This window comes from Phyllostomus discolor, chromosome 3 (genome assembly GCF_004126475.2).
Source record: "Phyllostomus discolor isolate MPI-MPIP mPhyDis1 chromosome 3, mPhyDis1.pri.v3, whole genome shotgun sequence".
In the NCBI taxonomy this organism is placed as follows: Eukaryota; Metazoa; Chordata; class Mammalia; order Chiroptera; family Phyllostomidae; genus Phyllostomus; species Phyllostomus discolor.
This window is the reverse complement of record NC_040905.2, coordinates 6,012,242-6,037,082: the sequence shown is the minus strand read 5'-3', so window position 1 is coordinate 6,037,082 and position 24,841 is coordinate 6,012,242. Positions and strand designations below refer to the sequence as shown.

The window sequence follows — 24,841 nt, the reverse complement described above, 5'->3', positions numbered from 1 at the left end:
GGCTGCCTAATGAAGCCAGTCTCTTAGGCGCTGATGACTCGCAGTCAGTAGATGAAATATGTGCTCTCAGGAAGCTTCGGTGAGGCAGTCAGACGGGCAATAACAGTACAGAGGGGTGTGTGCTATACTTATATTAAAACCAGGGACTCAATGGGAGAGCACCTCACTCCACCTTGGGCTTCTTTTTTTTTTTTTAAGATTTTATTTATTTATTTTTAGAGAGGGAAGGGAGGGAGAAAGAGAGAGAGAGAGAAACATCAGTGTGCGGTTGCTGGGGGCGGTGGCCCGCAACCCAGGCATGTGCCCTGACTGGGAATCGAACCTGCGACACTTTGGTTCGCAGCCCGCGCTCAATCCACTGAGCTACGCCAGCCAGCACCTTGGGTTTCTGAAGTCAGGAAAGGCTTCGGGGAGAAGGGGTCCTGTCTCGTGAAATAAAGGAGCAGTGCGTATCATCCAGGCAGGTGAATGGGGGGAGGGGACGTGAGGGGGCCTCGAGGGTCCCAGAGGCGGCTTTCTCCTCTGTTTCCCTCCCTTCTCTTGGTGCCGTCCTCTCCACAGACCCGCTGTGCCCCACCTGGGGGACACTCTTCCCCCCACCAGGCATCACCGAGTCAGGAGACCTCCGTTGAAGCCTCTTCATCTTAAAATAGGAGTAACAATACCTACTTCAGTTACTGACGTGCTCAGAGATGAGGCAATGCCCGCGAAAGTGCTGTGTACACTGTCAGCCATCACACAGACTGTTAACTGTGTTAGCGCCCTGAAATGGCATGCAGGCTGGGTTCTTTCGTACTCCCGAGCCCATTAAGGAGATTAGGAAACAAAGAATATTTACCGTCCTTGTGGACTTACAAGCGGTTCTTAGGTCTGCCAAGTTTAAGATCAGAAGTGAATTATTCCCTGGAGCTACTTAAAATGTTTGAGTTAATACCGTAAATTATTGTTATGGGTCCGCCACGCCAAAGCTGCCACAAAGACGGTCCGGCGGCTAAAGCGCCACCTAGCGGCCGAGTGAGCATCGCACTCCTTAGAGTACCTTCGCTGTTCTTGGAGAAAAAGATGATTATTAGCACAGAGGGAATTGGACGATTAACAGGCCCAACTGAAATGCTGAATAAAGGTGGTTCAGTGGGCGAACGCCATTGGACAAACTTACGCCGTGGGGAAAGCGGCATGCAGAAATACTTCTAATGACTGGAATCTGCGTTATTCTTATCCTTTGGATTTTAGCACTGGGCAGACTTTGTCTCAATACAATTACAATAGTTAACATTAAATTTTCTCCTAACTATACTAAGAAAAAAATGAACACTGCAGCTAGTTCGAAAGTGTTGTATATACTCACCTGCGCACCAACCACCTGGATTCTACCATTAGTATTTTACGACACCTGCTGGGCTTACTTTTTAAATTAAATATTTTTATTTTGAGGTAAGCGTTGATTTCCACGCAGCTTGTAAGACATAATAGAGAGCCCTGGCTGGCGTCGCTCAGTGGATTGAGCGCAGGCTGCGAACCAAAGCATCGCAGGTTCGATTCCCAGTCAGGGCACATGCCTGGGTTGCAGGCCACGGCCCCCAGCAACCTCACATTGATGTTTCTCTCTGTCTCTCTCTTTCTCTCCCTCCCTTCCCTCTCTAGAAATAAATAAATAAAATCCTTAAAAAAAAAGAAAGAAAGAATAGAGAGAGAACACCTGTACTCTTTACCGGCTTTGCTCCCGTGGTGCCGGCATCTCGCAATCCCGTGCAGCTCTCACAGCCCAGACGCGGACGTCGACACAGGACGCGGAACCTGTCCGTCATCACAAGGACCCCCGGCCCGGTCTTTCGCAGTGACCTACCCGCACCTCCTTGAGCTCTAGAAACCACTAGTCTTCTCCTACTTCCATAATTTTGTTACCTCAGCAGCGTTGTATAAATGGAGTTATACAGTATGTAATGTTTGGAGATTGGCCCTTTGTATTTTTGAATGTCAGCACAATTCTCTGGACGTTCGTTCAAACCCTCCTGCACATCGGTAATTCATTCCTCGTCTTGGCTGAGAAGTATTCCGTAGTGAGGAGGGGCCATTGTGTTTCAGCCACTCAGCGGTTGGAGGGCACCTGGTTTGCTTCCAGTTAGGGGCTATTGTGAATAAAGCTACCGCTAGTAACTGATGCCACCCCAATATGTTCAATAAAAAATAAAATAATGTCAAAATATTATAGCTGCTATGATCATTCAGGTGCAGGGTAGAGGTCTCTGATAAGCACACATGTTCATTTCTCTGGGGTAAATGCCCAGGAGTGTAATTGCTGGGTCATATGGTTACTGGCGTTGGTGTTCGGAAGTTCCCCTGGAGAGAAATCTAGAGGAAACCCCAGAGAAATTTCCAGACAGATCTTAAGCAGTTCACGCTGGAGCACAGGGGAGGCAGCAGAGAGGAAAGGAAGGTCCTCTGAGCTGGCCTGGGGGCTGGCTCTGCCGGCTGCTTTTAGAACCTGAGGGCACAGCGGGCTTGCTGGAAGAAGCAGGCTGGTGGGAACGCCGGGCTGGGGAAGGGCTGCAGAGTAGAATTCCCCGAGGCAGGGTGGGGCCGGGGACTCCCCCTGCTGGGTTGCTTCACAGCAAGTATCTGCCCCTGCTCTGTGGGGGCAGGATGGTGGTGTCGCTCTGCACCCCACCCTGGGAAGGTTGTATAGGGGTCCAACCCTGATCAGCTGTGCCTGGGGTTGGTGGTTCAAGCAGCAGTTGCAAAGGAGATAAAATCAGCTGCCTCTGCATTTTTGAGTAGGGAGTGGAGGGGTGGTGACATTTTCCCCGTCTGTTTATGCTGCGTTCCTTCTGACCATGTGGCCTTGGCTTCCTGACCACCCAGGGTTCCCCATCCCGCCCCCCCCCCCCAGGTCCCTGGCTGTCTCCATATGGCAGATGCATGTTTAGTTTTCAAAGACATCACCACACTGTGTTCCAGAGTGGGTGGTGCCCCGTCACGCCCCATGAGCCAGGTTCCAGTGGTCCAGCTTCTCATCGCTGCCAGCGTTTGGTGTTGTCACTAGTTATGTTAGACGTTCTTACAGATGTGTAGTAATGTCTCCTGCTGGTTTTAGTTTTCATTTCCTTCATGGCTAATGATATTGAACATTTTTCTCCCATGTGCTTATATCACTCTTCGGTGAAATATGCCTTTTGCTTCCCCTTTTTTTTTTATTTTATAAAAAGAAATCTTTCGTTTTGGAGAGATCTTTACATATTGTAAACACAAGTCTTATAGTTGCCTCTTTTGCAGATATTGTCTCCCCAGCTGTAGCTTTTCTTTTTATCCCCTTAATCAGGTGTTTCGCAGAACCAAAGTTGGGTGCGTATGTGTTTTATGAGGTTGAATCAATCAATAGTTTCTTTTTATACACCATGCCTTCGGCGTCATGCCTAGCCCTCTTGGGAGTCAGGCTCTCCCACGGCGTGTCGAGAAAAGCACGCGAGGACCTGTGCACGGGAGCCTGTGGTGCGCCTGGTTTGATTGGGCAGAAACAGACGCTGCCCCTGGGTTTCCAAGGCCCCATCTCTGCCCGTCCCGCCGTGCAGGAAGTCCAGCCCTGCCCTCAGCAGGCCCAAAGCAAAAACCAGCATCCAGGGTGTGTGCCCCTATGAAAGCCTAATCCAGTCCAGCGTCTGGCTAGCTTGGCGTGTGCTCTCAGCTGCAGTCCGCTGGTGTGCCGCAGTGTTCAGGCCCCCTCCTGGAGCCTGCAAGGGGAGTCCTCACTGCCATGGGGCATGTGGCTACTAGGGCCACATGGCCAAGGAGAGAACAGGCGTGTGCACTGTGTGAGTGCGGGTCATTGGGGGGGGGTGGAGGGAGAGATAGAGAGAGAGAGAGAGACAGAGAGATGGGGGTGGGGGGAGAGAAACAGAGAGAGAGAGAGAGAGAGAGAGGCAGAGAGAGAGACAGAGAGGGAGAGAGAGAGAGATAGAACGAACTTCTTTGAATTCCCTAGACTTTCATGGGCTTCGGATGGGTTTACACCCCCTAGTTAGACTGACAGGCCTCTGTGGCCCAGCGCCGCCCCCTGAGGCCCCCCCCCCCCACAACCCGGTACTGGAGCGGGGGAGGGAGGAGTGTTAACCCCCTCGGCGGTGGACACAGCGCTGCGGTTCCCTGGAGGGTGCAAAGCTGTAGCTTCCCAGTAAAGCAAACAGGCCTGTGCTCTCGAGAGTTTATCACGCTCCATGTCTAGTCACCTTGTTCCCTTTTCTTTTCTAAATGATTAGCTAAATGCTGATGGCAACACTAGGTCCTGAAGATTTTTCTATTTTTTTTTCCTGAAAGTTCTATGGTTTCATAGCAAAGTCGACATTTGAGTCTGATTTAATGATTGTGTGAACTGCGAGACTTAGGTTGAGATTCATTCCCCCCTGTGGCTGTCCACAGACTCCAGCACTCAAAGAGGCTCTTTCCTCCCGGCGCGCACTTTCGAACGTCTGTTAGGTGCCAGACCCCGGGCTATCTTCTTTACACGAGTTTTTTTCTCCTCTTCAAACCAACCTGCGAAACAGTTACTTAGCATCTGTTCTGTGGCAAGCACTGTGCTAAGCTCAGGGAAATGATCGGAATAAGGCTTTCTGGGAGGCTGGACAGAGGAAGACAAAAGCTACCCCCCCCCCCCCCCCCCAAGGACGAGCACGGATGAAATCATAGGGAAGGCGGGGACAGTGTTTGTTCCAGGCCCATGTCGAGCTTGGGGGGCGGGGCGGGGCGGGGTGGGGGCATGAAGCGGCTCTGACAGTTAGGGAGCAGTATTTCGTGATGTCCTAAAAGGAGGAGAGCAGGAGAGAATTTTCTCAGGTTGAGTTTGTCGGGGGGTGGGTCTCAGGACTCCCCGGAATGCGCTACCTTGGCAGGCAGATTATTCTGAGTTGCAAACAGAGCTCAATAAAAAGTCAGGAAGAGGTGCGTTTTGAACCTCCCCCTTTCCTGCCTGAAGAAACTCGGATGGAAACTGCTTCAGGAAAAGGACCTTAGTATGCTCAGCTTAGCACACATGAATTAAGGGTGGCAGACTGGGCGGATATAAATAAAAATATTCCCTAGGTTCCTGTGTCCCAGTGTTTCTGGGTGGCCCGGCAAGGATTTGCTCGCCACCCGTTTGCTTTGCTCGTCTGTGTGAATTGCTGTGCCTCCCCCTCCTTAGTCCAAAAATGACACAGCCCATTTTGCCTGTCTTTGGAATTCTCATGCATATGCAACATCCCTATGCATATGTGTTAAAATCTGATTTCCTCCATAAATCTGTACATTATTTGATTTATTCGATCAGCCAGAAGACGGAAAGGGGTCAGAGGAGTTTCCCTGGCCTGACAGATTTAAGGTCTGTGGATGACATTTCAGTGAAAATGCCCAGCAGGCAGTTGGCTGCGTGAGTCAGGAGCTTGGGAGGAAGACTGGAGCTGGACATTAAGCTTTGGGAGCTGTCACAGCACAGTTGACATTGGACTGCCGGGAAGAGAGTGTCAGAGTTCAAAGGAAGGAGGGCCAAGGGGACATTTGAGATATTTGCAATTCAAGTCGGGCAAGAACCAAGAATAAATGGTTACAGAAGCCAGAGGAGGCTGGAGAGGGGAATGACAAAGACCGATGGAGGTGAAAAATTGTGGTGTTTGCTCTTTTTTTTAAATGAGCAATATCTTTTAAAAAGGTTTATGCCCTGGCTGGGTAGTTCGGTTGGTCAGAGCACCCTCCCAATACCCCAAGGTTGTGGGGGTTTGATCTCCGGTCAGGGCACGTACAAGGAGCAACCAATGAGTGCCTCAAGAAGGGGAAGAACACCTCTCTCTCTCAAATCAATAAATAAAATTTAAAAAAAATCTATGAAGAGATATTTCACAAAACTGTCTAAAACATGTTTGAACTAGAGTTTTCATCAAATGCAATGTTTGAAAAGTTCAATATGAACATGGTAATTGTAATTAAGGGGTTTTACAGTCAAGTAGTTCGACATGGTTATATATGTGTGTGTGTGTGTGTGTGTGTGTGTGTGTGTAGGTGGTAGGCATTAGACCAGAGCAGAGCAGAGCGAGAACGAGGAGCTAGGAGAAGGTCATGAAGGCAGGAAGCCCAGGGCAGCTAGCAACGGGTAAAACTGGGCTGGAGCCTCACCCCAGGGTGACCTTTCTTCCCCTAGCGTATCTCTGCTCATGCAGTTTAGACCCCTGACCTTCCCTAGTGCTGGGTATGTGGTTTGGACCTTCCCCTGACCCGTCCTGCCCTGGCACGTTGCTAGTCAAGTGGGTTAGACCCCCCCCAGAGGGGAGCAAACAAAGGGCCAGAGAATAGCCCTTAGGCATGAAGCCCCGAAGACAGTGGGGTTCTGACCGGCATCAGATACACCCAGGCCTCTGTCGTGTCTCAGCTCCAGGCCCAGAGAAGCAGCAAAACCAGACAAGCGATGCCACGGCTGCCCTCAGGACCCGCTGCATCCACGAATGGCCCCTGCCCCGGAGCCGACCAATCAGTGCAGACCGTGGCCCTGAAAGAGCACACCTGCAAAGCTGATGAAAAATCGATAGGAGCCTCCCCCGGGACCTCCAGATAAAGACCCTCAGGACTGAGGCCCCAGCCTGACTTTCTCAGTGCGGCGCCTCCTTCCCCGACCCCCTCTCCCCAGGCACGTTCCCCTCGCCTCTCTCCTCCCGAGCTCCAAGGCCCCTCTTGGGCCTCTGTGACTTGTCTCCTCAGCCCCTTCTACATCTCACTTCTTCCACCTCTGCGATGTTCTGAGTAAACTTTCTCTTACAGTTTGAGTCTTGGCTCCGAATTCTTTCTCAGCGGAAGCAGGGTCTGGTCTGACCCCGCCAGCCTAACACCTGGTGCCCTTCTCACTGCCAACCGTTACATATTAAAAAGGAAGAGGGAAAACTCAGTGAGGGTGAGCCTTTATTAAGAAAGCAGGAGTATAGAAGGACATCCTTCTAATTATCCATACAAAAAGACTTTCACCTGAATTTCCCAAAAATCATTTGGATTTTTACTTTGAACCCAAGAACTGGGAAATCTACCCGTGTTTCAGGAACACCCCCGCAAAGCCACTCTTTACCCTGTGGCACCCTGACACATGGAGGGTGCCCCTCTCCTGGGTTGAACGGCATTCCTCCCCAAAATTCGTGATCGCCTCTATTTGGAAACACGGTCCCTGCAGATATAATTAGCTAAAGCATGTCAAGATGAAACAGTCCTGGAGTTAGGGTGAAACTTACACCCACTGACTGGTGTCTTTATGGGAGAAAGAAGTGGGAGACTTGGGTACAGAGACACACACAGAGGAGGTGGCCACGGGGCGAGGAGGAGGCAGACGCTTGGGTGATGTGCGTGCAGGGCAAGGAGCGCCAGGAATTCTGACAACCAGCCTTCTCCAGGAGCTGGAAGAGGGGCGTGGCACAGTTTCTCCCGCAGAGAGGCCAGAGGAATCCACCCGGCTGACACCCTGATTTCGGATTTCTGGCCTCCGGAATAGAGAGAGAATGCATCTCTGTTGTTTCGGGCCCTTAGATTTCTGGTCATTTGTTAGAGCAGCCCTAGGAAGTGAATACAGCCTCTGTCCCCCACCGTTTTTCCAGCCCCTCAAAGGTATTATTAAATAGGTTTTTAGATTCATAAAACATAGAGTTTTAAGAAAGATTTTATTTATTTATTTTTAGAGAGGGAAGGGAGGGAGAAAGAGAGAGAGAGAGACAGAAACATCCATGTACGGTTGCTGGCGGCCGTGCCCTGCAACCCAGGCATGTGCCCTGACTGAGAATCGAACCTGCGACACTTTGGTTTGCAGCCTGCGCTCAATGCACTAAAACATAGAGTTTTAAAAAAGATTTTATTTATTTACTTTTAGAGAGAGGGGCTGGGAGAAAGAGGGAAACATCAACAAGTGGCCTCTTGAGCACCCCCTACTGGGGAACCTGACCCACAACCCAGGCGTGAGCCCTGACTGGAAATCAGACTGGTGACCCTTGGTTTGAAGGCCAGCACTCAGCCCACTGAGCCACACCAGGCGGGGCAAAAACCATAGATTTTTATCATTGGCACTTGACTCTGTGGAGAGAAAAATGTCCACATAGGTATGCTAAGAGCCAGTTTTTAGATCTGATAACAATTCTAAATACGAGCTGATTTTCCTTAAATAACTTAAACGGACAATTGTCTAACTTTGTGTTGGCTGACTGTCAGTCCTCCCGAAGTCTCTAACTAATTAATGTTGATCTGTGTACGTGCATTTAGCTGGCTAACATTTGCTTCCTCCGCACACACACACTCTTGGCTGGTCTTCCAGGGAGAGGGGGGAGCGCCCGGGTTGAGGCTGGACGGTTGCCTTGAAATCTGCCAAGTGCCTGCATTATTAAAAAATCCCTGGCATCTAGCTCATTGACATCGTTTGCTTTGTTAACAATTACTTACAAAAAGGAAGCTTGAAACAATCAGCGGCTGATAAACTGTGTACCATGACCATCACAAGGAAAATCCATTACACGGACTCGTTCTCTGGCCTGGTCTTAACCGGAGGCAGGGAGTTGGCGACCCGCCTGTAGAGTTCGGTTTCCGTCATGTATCTTCGCAGGCTCGGTGCGCGTTTCGGTGTTTGGGCTTTGGACACCTCTCCGGTTTGAGGCTTCAAAACAGAGCCTAGTGGTGTGTTATATTCTTCTAAAGAGTTTACCTGTTTTTGCTTTTGATTATACTTTCTTTAAGTTATTTGTGGGGGCACAGTCTCCTAAATGAAAGAGGGCTTAAATTTTACTGTGTATTCTTTTTTTAAAGATTTTATTTAGTTATTTTTTTAGAGAGGGAAGGGAGGGAGAAAGAGAGAGAGAGAGAGAGAGACAGAGAGAGAAAGAAACATCAATGTGCGGTTGCTGGGGGTCATGGCCTGCAACCCAGGCATGTGCCCTGACTGGGAATTGAACCTGCGACACTTTGGTTCGCAGCCCGCGCTCAATCCACTGAGCTATGCTAGCCAGGGCTTAATGTGTATTCTAATTTTGACGTATATTTAAAATTTAAGTATCCGGTCACAGAACAAGGTGTCACGGACACTGGCACGTGTGTGCGCGTTACTGTTCGGTGGCCGGGAAAGCCGACGGGGAAGGAGCAGATATCAACCTGGACAAAGCCCTCCCACCTTGGTGGGGATGTACAATCTTGGAAAAAATTTTATACAAGACAGTGGCTAAGATTCAGAAGCAATGAACAAATTCTGGAACTTAATCCGATTTTCTTTGGGGACTCACGTGTACGTTGTGATTACTACGTAGGAGCTTAAGGCCTAACGCAAAACCTTCCAAATGACAAATGTTTTCATTGGGAGCCGTGGTCCCCAAACGCTGTTGGACAAATGAATGGAATCAATTTTATGGAATTGGAGTTTTATGGAATAGAAGATTGCAAAATTTATTTTCCAAAAAATAAATGGAATAAAAATCCCCACAGGCGTACATTAACAGAGTAAGTGAAAAGCCGTCTGTCATCTTTGGAGTTGTTCCAGGGGGTATGATCATAAGTAAGTCAATTAGATAATCCACTGAACATGTATGTAATCGAGTGTTTCTCACTCTTAGAACTACTGACTTTTTGGGTGGATGATTCTTTGTTGTGCAGGGCTGTGCTGGGCGATGTAGCACATTTGGCAGCATCCCTGGCTTCTACCCTCCAGATCCCTCCCTTTTACAGTTGTGATCATGAACATGTCTCCAAGCCCTGGCTGGCGTAGCTCAGTGGATTGAGCGCGGGCTGCGAACCAAAGTGTCGCAGGTTTGATTCCCAGTCAGGGCACATGCCTGGGTTACAGGCCACGGCCCCCAGCAACTGCACATTGATGTTTTTCTCTCTCTTTCTCCCTCCCTTCCCTCTCCAAAAAAATAAATAAAATCTTAAAAAAAAAAAAAGAAAATGTCTCCAGATGCCAGGGGACAAAACTGTCTGCAGTAGGAACCACTGATTTTTAAGCTTTGAAAAGAAGCAACCCCTCGACACACACACACATTTTAAAACAAAGAACTTAGCTTTCCCCCCCGTTTTACTGAGAAATAATTGACATGCTGTCCTGTATATGTTTAAGGTATACGTAGCATAATGATTTGACTGACACGTGTTGTGAAAGGAGCTTGGTTTCAGTCCTTGTCAGTTAGTCCGGACTCACTGCACCTGCAGCATCTTGCACCCGTCCCCACGGCTGCACTTGCCACGGTTCGCTACTATTTTGAAACACCTGGCTGCGTCTCTCCCCGTCTGGGAACTCTTCGAGGACAGGGACAATCTTTCTCCCAGTCTGGAGGGCAGTGAGGGTCCATTAGTTGAATGACCTTTGTGAAGGTTAAACACAAGAAATATCCTCAATGTAAGGGGTTCTCTGTAATATATTTCTTTTTAAGAATATGGAATATCTGCCCTGGCTGGCATAGCTCAGTGGATTGCGCTCGGGCTGCGAACCAAAGTGTCGCAGGTTCGATTCCCAGCCAGGGCACATGCCTGGGTTGCAGGCCATGGCCCCCAGCAACCGCACATTGATGTTTCTCTCTCTCCCCCCACCCCTTCCCTTCCCTCTCTAAAAAATAAATAAATAAATAAATATCTTTTTTTAAAAAGAATATGGAATATCTGTTTTAGATTCGCCAGTCTTTTAGTCACCTCAGATATTTCAATGAAAGTAAAAAAGCAGTGCTCTACCTTCCAGACACTTGGTGATTCAGCTTTAGGGGGGATCTGCCGTTTCATACCCTGTATCTCATTCCTCCTCCCTTCAACCAGGAGAGGCCTGCAGATTAAGTAAAAGAACTCGGTGCAAAGAACAATGAAGTCCTTGAGTTCCGGAGTGCTCTAGGAGTTCTGCTGAAATCAGCCTAGGCCTGGTCAGGACACAGAAAGTCCCACCAAGGGTCCTCTCCACCTGACGGATATTAATACTAACTAAGCACACAGCGTTCTCCCGGCCACCTTTGGACAACGAGTTCACAGACTGTGCTGTTTTGGGCCAGGTATCCTTCCCGGGGAACTTAACTCTACCTCTCCGGCCAGCATAGAAAAACAATGCAACCCTTCCAGCCCTTCACCAGCCCCTGGCTTCCTTCCACTTTCTTTTTGGTCCTATCCCGTTACAGAAATTCTGATTTCTCCTGGAGAGGCAGAGGAAAGTCGGGTACCAAGAATGCAGCTCTATTATCCCCTTATTTGCTCCGGTGGGACACCGGAGAGGAAATCACACTTGGTAACTGGCTCTCCAGGGAGAGGTCAAATGTAGCCCTGGAAACCCCAGCGCCGCGTTTGGCTCCAGGTTTGATTGACAAGGACTGGCAGAGGGAACGGGCGGAGGCGGGGCGGGGGGCCTAGGGAAAGCAGAGACAAAGAGGTTTCGGCTTCCACCGAGGACAGTGCAGGGCCCTTGGGGGTACCTGGCCTGGGCGCTCAGAGGCGGCATTTGGTGAGGTCGCTCTGCGGGCCAGAGGATCGGCGGAGCGGGCCGGGAGGGCGGCAGGGTGCCCCCCGGGGCCGGGGAGCAGGGCCGGGGAGCGAGCCGGGTGGGTGCCGCGTCGCCGTCACGTGGCCGCCGCTGCCCGGTCGGGGCTGTGTTCTTCCGGGTTGGAGGCTCAGCGGCGCGGGGCCCGAGCCCGGGTCGGCCAGCGCGGCGTCCCCTCGCGCTCCCCCGAGCACCGCGCGCGACAGCCGGGCCTCCCCGCCGAGGTGAGCGGGGGCGGCGCGGGCGCGCGCCTGGGGCGCAGCCGGGGGAGCGCGGTCGGAGGAGGCGCGCGGGGCTCGGGGCGACTGTCCGGGCCCCTCGGGGACGGAGACCTGTCAAGGAGAAGGGGGCGGGGTCGGCAGGGACCCGGGCGCCGGCCCGCGGGACTCTCGGGTCCGGAGTAGAACGGTGCCTGCGGAGCGCCCTTTCTGGTCTCTTGCTGGGGGTGGGAGGTGGGTTCGGGAACTGGGTCTCTGCAGGGAGCAGGGGACAAGGCGGCAGCCGTGCAGGTACAGGTCTGGGGACACTGTGGGGAGGCCGGAGTCGTTTCGGCCAGCCGGATGGGAGGAGGGCGGGAGGTCATAGAGGACTCTTGGCAGGGGCGCACCAGGAGAGGTGGCAGCTGGACACCCCGAAATTGTTCTTGCATCTTAATGGAATTCCGAGTGGGTCACTGGCTGGAGACATAGGTGTCGAGGGGAAATAGTGGGTTTAAGTCGGGGAAGGCTAATGGTGGTTTGGGCAAACCTCTAGGCGGCCAAGAGCGGGGCCGGGCTGGAGGGAGGGAGAGGCAACGGGGGGCAGGCGGGGGATTCGAACTTTGGGGGCGGAATGACATTATGCAACCTCCGCCAATGGGCTTCGGGGGAAGGCTATAAATAACGGTCCCAGGCAGATGCTAGCTGATGGCAGTTTAGTTGCCTAGCAAGGGGCGGTACCGGTGGGTTTGGGCAAGGTCACGCCGCTTGTCACTCTAAACTTCTGTAGGGTATTTCGTCCTTGGTTGGTTTGTCCGCTTGCAAAGGCACGGCTTGTTTACGAGTGCAGGCGTCCTTTATTCGCCCCGTGATGCTGGGCAGTCTGTAAGCGATCTGTTTCGAGGAGTCTTGTAAGGACAGGCTCCATTCCGACAGGTGGGGTTTGGGTGGCTACTTTTATTTGACATGCGCCCCTGTAACGGACAAATCTCGGCTGTTTTTTATTTATTTGTTTCTTTTTTAAACTGAATGGACAGACAGTTTAGAATTACTTTCTTATAATCAAGCATGCCCAGGCAGCTTACCCTTGCTGATGGAAATAGTTTTCCGCAAGGCTACACAGCATTTTATTTTCCAAGGAAATTCCCCGAAACTCCTTGGAGGCTGTGTTCCAGAGACCCCAGGGTTCGGGGCCCTAGCCCTGGGTATTCACTCGCTGGGTCAGAAAGTCCTTGTTGATTTCCTCTACTTTGTGCAAAGCACTGGGCCAGAGGTAGTACCCAAGTGAGTGACACTGGCTCCCAACCGCCCTATAAGGTAGGTGCTATTATTATTATTTCCATGGTAAAGATGAGGAAGTTGGGTATGCAGAAGTTAAGTGCCTGCCTTGACAAGGCCACACAGCCAGTACACTGCGGAGTGCGGGCTTCTGATCCCCAGTTCACCCTCTTAGCCTCTCAGCTCAGGTGCTTGTCCTCAGGCATGTAGTATCACTGAGGGCAGATAGTTACCCAAACAGCTTATGGTAAAGGGGGCCACAGGAATACCATATAACCCCCACCTTTTATTTCGACTTTGAGTTGTAAAGTTTCCCTCCCGTGTTGCTGGAAAGCCGTAGAAGCACATGGATACTAAGACAGCAGAGAGCTTTAACATGAAGAGAGGCGAAAACGTGACAATTATGATGGAACACTATTTTTAGTAACAAGTACCAGCCTGTGGTAGCGTGGTTCAAATATTTATTCTCCGAATATCTTTCAGGGCCGCTTGTATTTGACTTGGGCTTAGGACTGCTCCCGACAATAAACTTCTCTTGATCACTGACTGTGCTGTATGTTCATAACTTGAAGCAAGTGGAATTTTGGGGAGAAATTAACCTCTGAAGGCTCTGGCCCTGCTGACATTTGGTGCCAGGGACCTGCTCCGCATCAAACTACCGTTTTCCAAGCAGGCGAGAGAACCTGTTGGGACTCCAGGCCGTGCAGTAGGGCTTCAGCTTTAAAGCGTTGCGAAATCTCATCTACCATATTTTGCTGTGTATAGCGTGCACTTTTTTTGCCCACATTTTTGAGAGGAAAATAAGGGTGCGTATTATGCATGGGTAGTACCTGAAATACCTTGTATTTGTTCTTGCGTTTTGTAATGATTTGTTACCTAAAATTGTTTGCACCATACTATGTTAAAAAAAATGCTAAAACTCCTTTATAATACAAAAACCAAGTCTCTAAATATAAATAAATAAATAATTTAATTAAAAGGTTAAAATGAAAGATTTTTTTTCCCCTGACAGTTTGGGCCAAAAATGTGGGTGTGCATTATAGGTAGGAGTGCCTTATACACGGCAAAATACGGTGATCGTAAGGTTGCTAGATCCTCATGCACCAGCCTTCCCAGGCTCCTTTCACGGAGGAGCAGACGGAGGCACATGCTCAGGTTGGACAGTGTGTGAGCGGCAGACAGTCAGGGCCTGGGCTCCCATAGCGCCAGCTCTGTTTCTTCGCTGATGAGGCCTGGGCAAGCCCTGTCAGGCCCAAGAGACCGGCAGTCGTTGGGGAGCTGGGGCGGTCCAAGAAGAGAAGCTAGGGTGAGTGGGAGGGTTCGGGGAGGACTAGGTCATCGATAACGGTAGGACACGGTCTCCCTCTGTATTTCCCTTGGTTCTTGGCATAGATTCAGGGACTGTTTTGAATGAGTGGCTGACTATTGACCTTGTTTGCTCTCCATCCTTGGCCATGTATGACCCTAGAAGTGACCTATGAATGAATGAGGAGGCTATTTATGGGACTCAGGAATGCTTTAGGACAGAAAGGAGATGATGCATGTGCAAACACTTTGAAAATATAAAACCTTCTATTCAGATGCAAAGAATTATTCGTATATATTTCCGTTTGCATGCCTGAACACATCTCGCACGCTCCCTATGCCGTAGCTCCTGTTCACATTGCCATCCCCATCTCAAACGCCTTTTCCTTCCTTTCTGAGCTCTGGGGGAGGACATGATCTCCTCTGGTGGAGAACTTTGGACCTGCCTCACTCTGCTTTGTGGCGTTGTTGCTTGTTGACTCTTCTTATCTCCAAGCATGTGACCTACCCACTTTGATTCTCCAGATGCTCCCCGTGGCTGTGGCTCTGAAACCCGGCCCTCGGCACAGGGTTGTTGAATTAAAAGATTTCTCCAGGGTCAGGTTGGGACTGAGGATTGCCACTCTCCATGTTTCTTTCTGGTGTTGGCAAGAAGTTGGCTGCAGGGAGTTACGGCAGCAGTTCTGAAATGAAAAAGGAGCTAGACCCTTCTTCCTCGGGAGGCTGGAGGAGTGTTTATGGAGTGTGCTGTGGATGGGTGCTGGTACTGGGTGCTGGGTGCTGCGGCGGCCCACACGATGGGGCAGAGTGTGAATGAAGCACAGTTGGTGGAGTCAGCGGAGCCTGACTGACAGAGTTCCAGGTCCTCTGCTTCGTCCCAATTTTGAAGAAAAAGAAAGAAGGATGGGGGAACACTGGGAATCCTGGGGGTGGTGGGGGGCCTCCCTGAACCCCTGGGAATCTGCTATGGAGAGCAAGGGAGGTGGCCACCGAAGCCTAGGTCAGTGACAGTAAAGGTCAATGTCACTGCACCCAGCCTGGTTCGAGCTGGCAAAAAGTGGCCCCTTGGGAGCACCCCGGGCAGAAGAGTCCCTAGTTACACCCCCATCTGCAAGCACAAACTGGAATTTTCCCATCTTTTTTTTTTTATTGGAGTCCTATCCCACACATGTTTGACTTCCTTTTGAGGTGTACTTGGCGAACCTGAGTCTCCATTCAGCCTCAGTTTGGGGGTTTTCACAGGATGAGCAGGCAGCCTGGCGCACGGACCGGGAAGCCGCGCTTTCTGTACCACGCGGCGTCTAAACAAGGTCCTGCTGTTCGCAGTGTTTCAGCCAGTTTCGGGGACAGTCAAGGGCAACTGTCAGTCTATGCAATTTGGACATGCAGACTTAGAAATCACTTTCATGTAAGGTGAGCCTGGCCTCTATAGCATTTTTTAAAACTTTGCAGCTACCTTAAGGATCAGCTCGAGGTAGGTGACTAGGCTCCGCACTGAACAGTGAGTTATAATTACAATTTAAGTGGGGAAGTGGATTGCTCGTTTCAAATACCTGAACTGGAAATGAACTTCTGTAAGTAAAGGACTTGGCAGAGAAATTCATTGCAGATGCCCCCAAATGACCGTCGTATTCCCAGCTCTTTGGATAAGAAGTATGTTTTATGTTTCTGATGTTCAAAAGAAAGTATGCTTTTCTCAGCACATACATATTGTATTCTCTTTCCTCTCAGTGACTTACCTTCAAGGACATCGGGGACTCGGAGGGTCGGGAGCTCGGACGAACATGGCGAACCTGCTGAAGACAGTGGTGACGGGCTGCTCGTGCCCTTGGCTTAGCGGTCTGGGGTCCTGTAGGGTTCTCCCTGGGAAGAAGGAGTTTTTACGAACATTTCATACTCATCAGGCGCTGCGGTGTAAATCCCCTACAAACCAAGGTAAAGTCTCACTTCAGTGTACGTGGAGCAAGCCTTCGTGTCGTGGGGGCGAATCACCTCCTGATGACTGAGAAAAGGAAAAGCCGTGTGCCACAGCCTGGTGCTGGCCAGTGATCGTTCCGGGTCCTTTCTTTTCTTTTTTTTTTTTTAAAGATTTATTTATTTATTTATTTTTAGAGAGGGAAGGGAGGGAGAAAGAGAGAGAGAGAGAGAAACATCAATGTGCGGTTGCTGAGGGTCATGGCCCACAACCCAGGCATGTGCCCTGACTGGGAATTGAACCTGTGACACTTTGGTTCGCAGCCCACGCTCAATCCCGAGTCCTTTCTTACATTGTCCACGTATAGACGTTCCAGGTCGTCAGTACTGATGGAGAAGGGAAGGCGATAGAATAAGAAAAAGGGCCAGCCGGTGGAGTCGAACCCTGGGAGTTAGTGTTCACAGTAACCCCTTCTCCTGGCAGCTCCTCCTCTGTCCTAGTCGGTGCTGGCCAGGTGCGCCATGGATGGCTCACCTGCACCCAGGGCGGAGGGACTGCGTGTGCGAGTTCATCCACAGCAGTGCCTCTCTGTTCAGCAGGTGGCGGCTTCGTCTCAGGTGCTCAGGCCACAACCCCTGGACTCTTGTCTTAGATGCCCCAGGTGCTCCCCGTAGGTGCAGGTCGGCTTTACCTGGTCTCCAGAACCTGTCCCCTTCTCACCGTCAGCCATGTTCCCATTCTGGTCCCGGCCCCCATCGCCTGTCACCTGGACTCCTGTACTACTTCTCTTTTTTTTTTTTTTTTAAGATTTTTATTTATTTTTTTAGAGAGGGAAGAGAGGGAGATAGAGAGAGAGAGAAACATCAGTGTGCGGTTGCTGGGGGCCATGGCCTGCAACCCAGGCATGTGCCCTGGCTGGGAATCGAACCTGTGACACTTTGGTTCGCAGCCCGTGCTCAGTCCACTGAGCTACACCAGCCTGGGCAGCACTACTTTTCTGAATGGTCTCTGTGTGCTCTACCTCTGTCTCCGTACCGTCTGTTCTCTGTGTGACAGTGACGTCCGTCTTCTACCCAGAAATTGTCACTAGCTTCCTGGCTCCGGCAGGGTAACATCTGGAGCCTTCCGGTGGTCTGCGAGGCCTTCCCGGCTACAACTGCCCGCTCTCCCCCTGCCTTCTGTTCTGGGGTGCAGGCCAGAAGGAGGAAAGGCTACAGAGGGCCCTCCTCAGCTCGGTCAGACCGATCCCTGCGAGCACGTGACCCAGAGACCACACCGGCACTCTCGTCCACGCCTCACTAGCCAGACCTCAGCCGGGGGCCAGATGTCACAGTCAGGGACACTTGGACGTTTCATCTTTTGTCCAGATGGCAACATCCTCAGCTAAAAATGACATTCGGTGTCTGAGGTAGGGGGACAGGATGGATATCCGGGGGCCCTTTTAAATTCAGGTTCACAGGGCTGCTTGTTGCGCACGAAGGGCCCTGAGCTCCTGGGCCTGGGAATCCTCACGCCTGCCTTTAGTGGGTGCCACAGCCCCTTGTGTTCTTGTGCTGAGTCCCCCTGGCAGGAGCCCTGCGCCTGCGAGTCCTCAGCGTTACCTTCAGGTACTCAGACAAGCTTTCTAGAAAGCCGTATTCTCCAGTGGGATAAAACTGTGTGTAACATAAAATTAACTGACTGCCCTGAGGACAGGACAGTTGTCCTTGTGAATAATGCACAGACATCAGGACCTCCGTATTGATTGTGTATGAGGCTTTATTTTTGTTCAGTCTCCGATTCTGGACTCTTTCCTAGATAATTACTTTTTAATCTTTAAAAGATGAGCATTCCATTTTTTAAAATATATCACTTTTTTTTAAGGTTTTATGTCTTTATCTTCAGAGAGGGAAGGGAGGGAGAAAGAGAGAGAGAGAAACATCAATGTGAGGTTGCTGGGGGCTGTAGCCTGCAACCCAGGCATGTGCCCTGACTGGGAATCGAACCTGCGACACTTTGGTTCGCAGCCCGTGCTCAATCCACTGAGCTATGCCAGCCAGGTGATGAGCATTCCATTTTATCCTTAATAAAACCACAATTTCATTATCACATAGAAAAGCATGAAAAGTAATTCCACTGTTTATATTTTCTCAATTTTTTCTTTTCTTTTTTCTTTTTCTTTTTCTTTTCTTTTCTTTTCTTTTCTTTTCTTTTCTTTTCTTTTCTTTTCTTTTCTTTTCTTTTCCCTCCCTCCCTCCCTCCCCTTTTCCCTTCCGTCCTCCCTCCTACAGTTGTTTTGTTCAAGTAATAAGCCAAACAGGGTCCACATGTTGTGTTGGCTTGCTATGTCGTTAGATCCCGTTTGATTTATACATCCCCCTCCTCTTTTTTCCTTTTATTTTATTTCTTGATGAATGTAGTTGCCGCCCTACAGAATTTCTCAGGTTCCAGGTTTGCCTGGCTGGCTTCCCTCGGTGTTGTTTAACCCGTTTCCCTGGGCCGCGTGCTTTCTGCAACACTCAGCCAGATCTGAAGGCTGGAGCAGAGTCAGGGTGGCTTTTTCTGGCAAGAACGCTTCCCAGGTGACACTGCGCACTGTCCGCTGCGTCCGGTCAAGAAGGTCAGTCTGTGAGTGTAGATGTGGTCGGTGCGACCCATCCCTCGTGAAGCTCCACCGGTTCTTCACTCAGAGGCTGTCGCAGCCATTTGATTGAGGATTATCCACTAAATCCTTGGTTTCATCGGGGGTTTAAACTGGTGATGCTTCCTCGTTCCAGCTTTGTTTATTAGGCAGACTTTTTCTGTAGGGAACACCTTTCCCTCTACTATCTGGTCACCTTGAGGTTGCAGTGGGAAGGGGGGGTAGGTGTGGATTCTTTCCTGTTACTACTGGTTTCGGTGGCAACCTGCTGGTTCCCTCATGTGAGTGTTCTAGCTGTAACAGATGATCACGCTCTGACTGGCTTCCTTCGGCCCAAACTTATTGTCTCACACTCCTGGAAGCTGAGTCTGAAATGGCTCTCACTGGCCTTAAAGCAAGGTGTGGGCCGGGCTGCGCTCCTCCCGGAGCCTCCAGGGGAGGACCTGACCCCGTGTCCCTGCCAGAGCCCGGAGACCACCTGCGTTTCTTGGCTTGTGGCCCCTTCCTCCATCTTCAAAGCCAGCAGTACAGCATCTTCAAATTATTCTTCGACTTGACTCTTCTGCCCCCTTTTTTCACATTTAAGGACCCTTGGGATTACGCTGGGCACACCCAGGTAAACCAGGATAATCTCCCTCTTTCAAGGTCATCTGATTAGCAGCCTTAATTCCACCCGCACCTCAAGTCCCTTCTCCTTTGCTGTGTGTTGTGACCTAGGCCCAGGTTCTGAGGGTCAGGACGTGGGTGTCTTTGGGAGACCGTGGTCCTGCCCACCACACATGCCTTCCTCCGAAGGTGACCGAGGAAGCTCTTGCAAAGTATTTATTTGTTTTTTTTTTTGAGTATCATCACGAGCTCATGTATTTTAACATCCTTGGATGTATTTTATTTTTTAAATCATTGTTTTCTCTCTTTTTTAAAAGATTTTATTTATTTATTTTTAGAGAGAGGGAAAGGGAGAGAAAGAAACATCCGTGTGTGGTTGCTTCTCACACGCCCCCTACTGGGGACCTGGCCCACAACCCAGGCCTGTGCCCTGACTGGGAATCCAACCGGCAACCTTGTGGTCTGCAGACCAGCGCTCAGTCCACTGAGCCACACCGGCCAGGGCTGGGATGTATTTTACTATGTTGCAATTAATTATGCTTTTCCATGCTCAAATTTTGTCTTATTTGGCCATTTCAGGTTGTTTCCTAAATCCTTTTGGTGTGATCTTGATTGTCTTTCTTTGATTGCCTTTCTCTGATTGTACCTTCTTTGACGTGTGGTGTGTAGGGCCTAGATAATCGAGATGGTTACATCAGGGAACTCTAGGTAAGTATCTGTGATTTAATTTTGTATGTCAGTCCAGAATATTTGCCAGCCTTCTATTATTTCCCTCTCCTTCAAGTAAAGTATAAGATGCAGCATGTATTTGCCTTGAGTTTCCTCTCAGTCGTTACTGCTTCAGCACTGTGGAATCTAAGGCTGTTCAAATGCAGACATTTGTAGGTCGACCTAAGCTCTCTAAGGTCTCCCTAAGTTACTCGGTAGAGATAGTTCGATTTGCTAGATTTCCTAAACTTTAGTGAAATTCATATGAAAGCAAATCCTGTTTATCAGAAAAATCTGCTTATGCCCACCCGTGGAGTGCAACAGCAGAAGAAACTATGTACTCGAGCCGAAGCTGGTCGGAGCCGCGCGTGAGCGCTTTAACTGAATCACGCAGAACCCCACCCGCTCGTATTTAGTGATGAGGGCTCAGTTGCAAGGACTGCTGGGAAGGGCGGGGGCCCAGGGAGCTCTTCGGCTGCTTCTTGGAGAAGTGGGATGTCCTTCTGGATTTCCCAGCTGTGACTTGCCTTCCCTCCCTGCCCATCCACGCGATATTTCTGCTCCCGCCGCGAGCCGACCTCCCTTTGCGGACCCCGCGGCCGGCCGTGCCCCCTGCTGGTCGTCATGCTGTTCTACTCCCTCCGCCTTCTCTGTGGGTCCGCCCTCCAACGTCCGGACACAGACCCTGATTGGGTGGGTGGTCACTGGCCAGCGTGGCGTGTCCCCTGGCAAAGCTCCTGTATCCGTCATCATCTCGTCGGCTGCCAGTTTTTCTCACGTCCGGCCTGGAGACGCTTAACCTTTGACCCAGCTGCTGATCCCTGGGTCTAACGAGCCATGGCCGAGAATGTCAGGTCTCAGGATACGACACTTGGGAATCTATGAGGCATGACCTGTGGCCAAAATGGCAGGAAGGTACCTTTGGGTGTCTGGTCTAGGGCTGGTCCTCAAAACAGCTAAGTACTCCTCTGTCTTCCTCCTTCAAGGTGAGAACAGGGAGCCGGTTTACCTGAGAGGGTTAATTTGAAGAGGGGAGTTAGCGTGTTGGGTGGGCTCTCAACACAGTGTTTTTTTTTTTTTTTTTTTTCTGTAAGGATAAACTAAGCTATCACGCACCTTGAAGAGACTCATTTGGTTAAATAGAATATTTAGAATTTTCAGGAGAGTGGGCATAAAAACTTATCCATTGAAAGAAGGTCAAAGAACTGTAATTCTGAATCAGGAGCATCATTCTGAGCAGTAATTTATATGGATGGTCTGTTTTGAAGAGATTACCCGTATCCATTTTCTGAACTGTTATTGAAACATTTTTTTTTTTTTTTTACCAAATGGTCTTTCTTTCTTTTTTTTCTCTTGTGGCTTTGTAGGAATTCCATATAAGCAACTGACCGTCGGAGTCCCCAAGGAGATTTTCCAGAATGAGAAGCGCGTGGCCCTGTCTCCCGCGGGCGTGCAGGCGCTGGTCAAGCAGGGCTTCAACGTCGTGGTGGAGTCGGGGGCCGGCGAAGCCTCCAAGTTCTCGGACGACCACTACAGAGCCGCAGGTGCCCAGATCCAAGGGACAAAGGAAGTGCTGGCCTCTGATTTGGTGGTCAAAGTAATTATTCCTTTCCCCCTCCTTTTCTGGCATGCTGGCTTTTCAAAACCTTTCCATAGGAAAATGAACACTGATGTTGTCTGCTGTGGTGGCGTTTCATAGTTTCAAACGATGCCTGTTTCTCAAAGACGTGGTGGCCTGTTAGGACTATTCTTTTTTTTTTTTTTTTTAAGATTTTATTTATTTATTTTTAGAGAGGGAAGGAAGGAAGGAAGATAGAGAGAGAGAGAGAGAAACATCAATGTGCGGTTGCTGGGGGTCATGGCCTGCAACCCAGGCATGTACCCTGACTGGGAATCGAACCTGCGACATGTTGGTTCACAGCCTGCGCTCAATCCACTGAGCTACGCCAGCCAGGGCAGGACTATTCTTCACGTTTAGGCCGTGTGATCTCTTTAATCATGAGAAGAGAAAAAAATGATCTTCTGCTTCCCATTTGCTGTGTGGAGGTTCTCTTTTAATTGGCTCGGGCTCTTTGCACTCCATGGCTCGTATGTTTCCCCGCAGGTATTTAACTGCTGCTAAAATAGGAATCGTGGGCCTGCTCTTGGGACTGAATGTACGGTGATCTTCTGAAGGAACAGTGATTTAGCAGACGTCAGTGCTATTTTTAGAAAGGGCAGGGCTGTTCTGGAGAATGCGGCGCTGGCCTGAGAGGCGAGGAGCCTTATTTTATTATGTACTTTTAGTAAAAGGTCTTAGGATGCAACAGAAATCTGCACGCTGAAGAAGTTGAGCGGTAACTCCGAAGTAAAAAAAAAAAAGTCATCTAGGGAAACGAAGAAAGACTGGATCTCTAATCTAGCACAGACACTTAGAGTTGAACATAAACCTGGATCCTAAGCCATCTGCAACCAAGGCGAAGAGGGAAGTACAGAGGACATGAGCACGATTATCAGGTTAAAATAAGCTCACTTTTTCAGGAAAGATCAGCTTTTTTTAATGTATTAATTTCTCAGGAATCAATCAGATAGGGTTGTTTTTTTTTTTTTAACATAAATTCCACTGAATATCTTGATAGGGTTAAATTGTGGTTCTTGCAGAAGACACAAAACCATGCTGGTTTTTTCCCCTATGGAATATAAATAGTAAAATGAATGGCATGGTGATAAATTGTAATTTAGCTGAAGCTTTTAAAACTGTCTAGGTGTGCAGACAGATACTTGGTGATGTGACTTGGTGTAGAGTAAAAGAGCTTAGGAAAAATAGAAAAATCGGTGCAACCCATTCTAATGTGTATTTTGGGGGTCAAAGCTTTTTGAGGTATCTTACAAAACAGGCTTAGGAGGGCGCACGTAAGTCTGGAAATGCTCTGTGTTCCTTTATGAGTTTTCCAGTGTGCAAGCATGTTCGGGGCCCCGGGAAACCCCGTCACACTGGGACTTCATCCTTGCCTTGATAAACGGCTCACTCGACCCTGGGCCCAGCTTCTGAGTCAGGGTGGTTAGCATCCCGGGGAACTAGGGACCTACGAAGCGCGTTCAAGGGAGCATTCTGTTGGCTTAACTCGCTCCGGTGTCAACAGCCTCTGCTGGGCATCCATCCACAGTGGCCAGTAGAGTCAGTTCAAAGTTGTCCTCTCATTTTTATTAAATATACACTATAGATTCTCACTGAGGAAAGGTAGACCTTGTCAGACGGTCTTCACTAAAGTCCAGAACCTCACCTCACATGCAGGACCAGATCAGCATCCGAAATGGGAGTAGCGGACAAAGGTGTCTCGGGCGGTAGATGGAGATGAAAGTATTGGCTCAGGGCTTGTGCTTGTTATTTCCTCTTAAACCCTAAGCCCCGGAGATGTTTTTTTTTCTTCCCCCATGCTTACTTGCCTAAAAGCCCTACTGTGAACTGGGGGCTGAACTTTCGCTGAAGGTTGATTTTAATCTTGGATATAAAACACACTTGAAAACCCTTTTAAAATGGAATTTGAAAAATGTGCCTTTAAAACGTGGACCTTTGGAACTTTCAAGCATGTGGAGTGTGTATTTGTTGATTGACTTGACATTTCTTAACATAACAGAGTTTATTGTAGGTTTTTGCTTACACCCAATTCAGAGGTACTGCGATTTCATCTGTCTGTACATACAGGGTCTGGCACAGATAATGCCCCTTGTGTATTGCAAAAGCTTTTATTACCAAATCATAAGCATATAATTCTGTAACATAACAACATCACACTGAAGCACACCATATGACATTTTAAGTGAAATGTTCAAAATAAAGCTATAAATTATTACACCCCTATTATTACCCTACCCACCACACGCAGGCAGGCCTTACTTCTGCCGGACCTTGAGTTCATCTGGAATGTTAGTGATATAAATCTATACACATGACTGGGAGATTTTAGCTTATAATGTCCTTAACTTCTCAATACCCCAAATGTTTATGCTTCTTAGAGCGAGAAGAATCGAATCTTTGAATACACAACCAAAATCTCCTGCTTATTATAATGTCTCTTAATCATAGCAGAGTCACGGGTTTTGGGAGGACAGGTTCATTGTAGGACCTGCGTGTGGTTCCCCTGCCCTGTAGTGCATTGTCACACCAGTCCCAGGGCTGTTTTAGGTGGTATATGCTCTTACTCCACCCAGTGTGCCCCTCATCAGAGGAAAGATGCCATAGATCTTTGTGGCCTTACCCTTGTGTAGGAATTTAGTCAGACATTTATTGCTGGAAGATCACCTCTAGAGTATTATTTCCATCCTGGCATATTATTTAAATTGTCTTCTTTATTTAAAAAATGTCATGAAGGTATTTGCATGTCTAATCGGTGACTTGACTTTCTCCGCAGGTGCGAGCCCCCATGCTCAATCAGGAACTCAATGCTCATGAGGCGGACCTTTTAAAGGACTCGGGAACACTGATCAGTTTTATTTATCCGGCCCAAAATCCAGACTTGCTAGATAAACTTTCCCAAAGAAAAACGACAGTCCTGGCGATGGACCAGGTCCCAAGAGTCACGATTGCTCAGGGGTATGACGCGCTGAGCTCCATGGCCAACATCGCCGGGTAGGTGTCTTCTGTCTCCGCCCGAGAGAGAGAAAGAAGCACGGTGTCCCAGGCACACGCTCCTTCCCGTAGCTCTTCTCTCTTCCAGCGACCTCGCTCGTAGCCTGGCTGCAGAGTGTAGCCT

At 49.4% G+C, this 24,841-nt stretch overlaps 1 protein-coding gene and 1 long non-coding RNA gene across 6 annotated transcripts in view; one reads left to right on the top strand and one right to left on the bottom strand.

Annotated features, from left to right (window-relative positions):
• Nucleotides 1-10,024: 10,024 nt before the first annotated feature.
• LOC118499407 lies at nt 10,025-11,303 on the bottom strand. Its single transcript, XR_004901883.1, has 2 exons — nt 10,693-11,303; nt 10,025-10,328 (listed from the first exon to the last, which is right to left on the bottom strand). It is a non-coding gene; the product is annotated as an uncharacterized LOC118499407 (long non-coding RNA).
• Nucleotides 11,304-11,320: 17 nt separating this feature from the next.
• NNT (nicotinamide nucleotide transhydrogenase) overlaps nt 11,321-24,841 on the top strand; it is a 79,996-nt gene continuing 66,475 nt past the window's right edge. The window contains exons 1-4 of one of the 5 annotated variants that reach the window (XM_028519139.2): nt 11,321-11,443; nt 15,991-16,194; nt 21,476-21,705; nt 24,500-24,717. In XM_028519139.2, the coding sequence (XP_028374940.1) occupies nt 16,044-16,194; nt 21,476-21,705; nt 24,500-24,717 (599 nt within the window). In that variant the 5' untranslated portion in view covers nt 11,321-11,443; nt 15,991-16,043. Of the gene's footprint in view, nt 11,444-11,583; nt 11,704-11,741; nt 11,989-15,813; nt 15,834-15,987; nt 16,195-21,475; nt 21,706-24,499; nt 24,718-24,841 lie in introns of those variants that run through there. The other 4 variants (XM_036020164.1, XM_028519122.2, XM_028519129.2 and 1 more) reach the window with 4 other exon arrangements.